Source organism: Mustelus asterias, chromosome 11 (genome assembly GCF_964213995.1).
Source record: "Mustelus asterias chromosome 11, sMusAst1.hap1.1, whole genome shotgun sequence".
In the NCBI taxonomy this organism is placed as follows: Eukaryota; Metazoa; Chordata; class Chondrichthyes; order Carcharhiniformes; family Triakidae; genus Mustelus; species Mustelus asterias.
This window is the reverse complement of record NC_135811.1, coordinates 97,112,509-97,117,977: the sequence shown is the minus strand read 5'-3', so window position 1 is coordinate 97,117,977 and position 5,469 is coordinate 97,112,509. Positions and strand designations below refer to the sequence as shown.

The following is a 5,469-nucleotide window of genomic DNA, read 5'->3' as shown; positions in this document are numbered from 1 at the left end:
TTTCTATGGCTACAGGTATTTCATTGAATTTTACAGCTCAGAGGGAGATAATTCTGCCCTTCCTGTTTCTTGGGTAATCCTATCACTTCATAATGATCAGCAACTGGAACTTGTATCCAAAATATTCCTTCCTGACAATAGAATAATTGTGATCTTTCTCACCTGGTTTACCTATTTATGCTAAAGTGGACACAGGTTTGCCGTTGTACTGACCTCTGGTGAGTAATCTGTGCAAGGGAAAGATATAAAGTTCTCAAAAGGAGATTATAGCTATCAACTTTGATCAGTTAGCCATGAAATATTACATTACGTTGATAGCACACCTAAAATATTACATCAGGGTAAACCTGGAAATCAGGACCGGTGGGCCATGGAATTAAATTAGCAAAAGTCAATTGAAAACAGAACGACCTTCATTCAGGATGAGTAATGTTAGCAGTAACCTGTCTGGCAAGAATGTGGAAGCAACAACATTGGACATGCTTAAAATGCAGCTGGGTGCAGGACAGAAAGAGCTTGAGTACTAAAGGAATGAGTTTTAATGAATTAATCACATCCTGCAGAGCAGTCATAGAGGTTTACACCATGGAAACAGGCCCTTCGGCCCGACTTGTTCATGCTGCCCTTTTTAAACCCCTAAGCTAGTCCCAATTAAAAGTCAGAAATTAGGAAATAGAAACAGTTGTATGACATTTCTGATTTGTTGAGTTCTCATTTGTTATATTTTTAGTAAGAAGTTTAACAACACCAGGTTAAAGTCCAACAGGTTTATTTGGTAGCAAAAGCCACACAAGCTTTCAGAGCTCCAAGCCCCTTCTTCAGGTGAGTGGGAATTCTGTTCACAAACAGGGCATATAAAGACACAGACTCAATTTACATGAATCTTTGTAGAAACTTGATGTCTGTGTCGATATGCGCGATCTTCTTGGAGATCCTCTCCACTTGGACATCAAGTTTCTACAAAGATTCATGTAAATTGAGTCTGAGTCTTTATATGCCCTGTTTGTGAATAGAATTCCCACTCACCTGAAGAAGGGGCTTGGAGCTCCGAAAGCTTGTGTGGCTTTTGCTACCAAATAAACCTGTTGGACTTTAACCTGGTGTTGTTAAACTTCTTACTGTGTTTACCCCAGTCCAACGCCGGCATCTCCACATCGTTATATTTTTAAACAGATTGCGTGGTTGCTTTCAGAGCTGATCATATGATTTGATGGCGATGTCATTAGGGTGTTTGCAGAGGCTGCTGTTTTACACTCAGTTTTGTACACTGTGCAGTGCAGAGAACATCTCTTTCAATAAAACCTGTGATGTGTTGGTATGAATCTACACGTGCAAACCCCGTCTTTTCTTGTTGTGTGAAACCCACAACCCTTAACATAGTTGGGACATTACACATATTTTCAGGAATGTTTTCTGAAAAGCTGGGTACTGACTGAAGCAAAGACTAGCTTATATGTTTATTTTCCAAGTGGTTGCCTCATAGTTCCAGAATCTGAAGTGATGTCACAAGCAGCCAAATACTCATTGCACCATATTCCTGCTCATGTGACTTGAAAGAAATTAGCTCAGAATCCTGGAACTGTCTTCTGGCCCATTTGGAGTGTATGGTGACTCCTTCATGTGCATGACATTGGAGGTTAATAGATATGTAAGATTAATATATTGAAAGCACTAGCACAAACTAACACACATTTTGCGAACAAAATCAGTCATGAGATTTTATTGACAGAGTGAAGAGATACAGTCACATCAGAGAGATGTCAATTATTCTTTCAACAGTTTGTTTTGCAGAATATTAGGTCTAGGCTCCAGTGCAACCTTATTGGAGGGAGAATGAGCCTTCTGTCATCCAGGGGAGGCAATGGCCTAGTGGTACCGTCATTAGACTATTAGTCCAGAAACTCAGCTAATGTTCTGAGGACCTGGGTTCGAATCCCGCCACGGCAGATGGTGGAATTCAAATTCAATTAAGAATATCTGGAATTAAGAATCTACCATGAAACCATTGTCGAGTGTCGGAAAAACCCACCTGGTTCACTAATGTCCTTCAGGGAAGGAAATCTGCCGTCCTTACTTGGACTGGTCTACATGTGACTCCAGAGCCACAGCAATGTGGTTAACTTTCAACTGCCCTCTGATCAAGGACAACTAGGGATGGGCAATAAATGCTGGCCCAGCCAGTGACACCCATGTCCCATAAATGAATTTAAAAAAAGCTATTGTTGAATTGCTATTTCACAGAGGTGGTGAGGGGAAGGTATAACTTGCATTTTCATTGTGGATTCATCATATAAACACCACAAGGCACATCCCAAGATAAAATAATAGATAAGGGAAAAGGGAGTGGTCAGTAGAGATGTGCATGAGTGTCCGAAAGCTTATCAAAAATGGTAAATTTTGTCATGGATTTTAAAAACAGGAGAAAGATATAAGGAGTCAGTACAACTTAGGGAGGGAGCTATATGAGTTGGCTACAGGTTCTGCTTTCAATGGTGGGAAGACAGTAGACGAAACAATGGCCTAATGACAGAAATATGTGGGATCTATTGGGCCAAGGCCACACAGGAATTTGAGAACCAAATTTAAGGATCTTGCGAGCAATGCTCTGTGAAATAAGCAGTCTGTGTCAGCCAGCAAGGATGATGGTGATGAGCGAATGGTTTGTAGCGTCAGATGCATGGTAGATTTTTGGATGATTCGGAGTTTAAGGGCTGGGAGGCCATAAACAGGAGAATAGATAAAAGTAGAGGTAACAAGAAGTTAAAAGAGGGGTTTAGTAGCAGGAACACTGATGCAGTCAATACCCTTGGTTTGAAGTAAGCAGTCCCGGTGATAGAAAGTTGAATGAAAGTTCAATGAATGCCAAGGACAAAATTAATTGTCTCTTGGGAAAGCATTGGTTAATAAGGGACAGCCAGCATGGCTTTGTCAAAGGCAAGTTGTGCGACAAACCTGGTTGAGTTCTTCGATGAATTAAGAGACTCGGTGGATGAAAGTTGCAGTAGATATTAGATGCATGGACTTTTAAAAGACCAAAATGCTTTGACATCACATCATTGCAGTTTCAAAATAACTTTCCAAAATAAAACTAAAGACATTTTAAATTCCATTAGATTGAAAGCTTATAAGATCAGGCTTTCATCAGACGAGGTTAAGTTTGCTTTATTTTAGGTGATATATATTAGCACAGTCTTGGCATTGAAGGTTCTCTTTTGCTTGTGAGATATTCGTATCAGAGGTCAGGTTTAGTTGAGACAATAAGGCATTCATTGTCGGCATTCAAAATCTGTATTTTTCACAGTTTTTCTCTAGTAACTGCTGAACTATGTTTACAACTTGGTGGCTTACCTAGTATGGCTTTTGCTTCCAGGTCTCCCTTATTCTTCCCTAAGGAATGTATAACTTTCTTTTTAAGTCCTTTGACATGTATTACCTGATTAGGGTGGCAGAGTGGTTAGCACTGCTGCCTCACAGTGCCAGGGACCCGGGTTTGATTCCCGGCTTGGGTCACTGTCTGTGTGAAGTCTGCCCGTTCTTCCCGTGTCTGCGTGGGTTTCCTCCGGATGCTCAGGTCTCCTCCCATAGTCCGAAAGACATGCTGGTTAAGTGCATTGGCCATGCTAAATGCTCCCTCAGTGTACCCGAACAGGAGCCGGGGTGTGGAGACGAGGGGATTATCACAGTAACTTCATTGCAGCGTGAATGTAAGTCGACTTATGACATTAATAAATAAACTTTAAAAACAATTTGTTTAGTTTAGCTCAGATGAGCGATAGTTTTCCACTTTCATGTTGGTTTTCCCCAGTCCTTTGTGTACCCCATTTCTTCCCCAAAACAGGATATCTTCATTATAACCTTGACCACAACAGTAACTCTACGTACAGAGAAGAGTGGGATAATCTGAAGATTCCAAAACAATGCTACTTGAGATATTGTGAATTAATTTTCTGTATTTGCAAATCTGAAATTAGAAAATATAACCAGATTTTGATAATTATGAAGCATTCACCAGCTTTATTGGATCTGTTCAATATTTAAATATTTATTAACACAATTATCAGGCAACTAATACCCCTCAATGTGATACAATCAGACTGTCACTTAACCTAAACCAAACTGATTGGAATTTCACTCCTTCTCCCTCTGCTCAATATCACATTAACATCTTCAACATCAATGAAAAGAGCAAAACTAGAAAGACAAAGAGCCACCCCTCATTCTCTCATAATATCAGTTTCTATTTCATTCACTGAAACACTCCCAGTTCATAAAGAATCTCACCTTCCTGCACAGGCTGCCTGCTGCTCGCCTGTCAATCATTAACATTGCTCCTCCCATCTGGGCTGTCACTGGCTGAGTACATTCCAGAAGTCTCTGGAATGGCTCCAGTGGCTGTCACTGAGTCGACTCATTCTCCTTTCAGTCAAGGCTGAGATGAGACATCATTTATTTTCAGCTCCCCTGTCAGAAACCCAGCAAAGTTGAGTTCATTCTGGAAGTGTCTGGGTTTCTGCCACTAGAATATATAAGGCGTGTGTTCCGAGTGCTGCAGCAGATCAGAGACTGAAGACTGGGAGTTCACATCAGTGGCTTTGAGAGAAGTGAGAGAAGAGGCAGAGACAATGCTGAGCCTTCGGCCTTTCCACCCTTCACGTCAGTGCCAGCAGCCTGTGTACACATTGTGGCCTGTTCCACACAGGCTCTGGGAGCCGCTTGGATGCAACATGTGGAATCAGGTGGAAGAAATGAGAAAGAGCATGAACTTCATGGATCGAGTTCTTGAGGGGCTGGCAAAAGAATTTTGTGAGGACAAGTCAAGGAATCAAGACAAGAGAGCTGAAGATAATGAAGAAGGTAAAAGACAATCAGGGGACAAGGATGGAGATGGGTTTTCTCTGTCCCTGGATGTGCAGCGATTCTCCCCAGAAGAACTGAAGGTGAAAGTACTTGGAAGAAAAGTGCTGGTGACAGGAAAACACGAGAAGAAAAGCGATGATGGCAGCGGCTCCTACAGCTACAAATATGAAGAGTTCAGGAGAGAATTTCAGCTGCCTGAAGATGTCGATGCTGAAGCTCTTAACTGCTGTTTGTCACAGGACGGTCGGTTAAAGGTTCAAGCCCCACGCCTGGCACTGCCACCTGTGAATGAACGAACCGTGCCCGTCAACATCACCCCTGAGACAACAACCACTCCCCGGCTAAATCCTGAGCAAGAGGCAGAGAAACAGCAGAGTGGAAAAGATGAGAAGAGAAATGAGGAGGATGGAAAATGAAGAATTAAAACTCATTTCCAGTGAACTGTTGTAAGGTGTAAGAATGGATTATACAGAGAAATGTGTTTCTGAGACCATGATATGAAGGCACAATGCTGCAAATTAATTGTTTCCAGTTTGTATGTCAATAGCGTGATGTTCTCAGCATTTCTGGGAATTATTTCCATATATCTGTGTATATTGGAACAATAAATAC

General features: G+C 41.5%; 1 protein-coding gene across 1 annotated transcript; it reads left to right on the top strand.

The window, feature by feature from the left end:
- Positions 1-4,405: 4,405 nt before the first annotated feature.
- Positions 4,406-5,469, top strand: LOC144500709 (heat shock protein 30C-like). Its single transcript, XM_078224042.1, has one exon. The coding sequence runs from the start codon at positions 4,623-4,625 to the stop codon at positions 5,271-5,273; it is 651 nt and encodes a 216-aa protein (XP_078080168.1). The 5' UTR covers positions 4,406-4,622; the 3' UTR covers positions 5,274-5,469.

Excerpts from the sequence above, each read along its gene's own strand:
- LOC144500709 (XM_078224042.1), top strand. The coding sequence starts at position 4,623 with ATGCTGAGCCTTCGGCCTTTCCACCCTTCACGTCAGTGCCAGCAGCCT.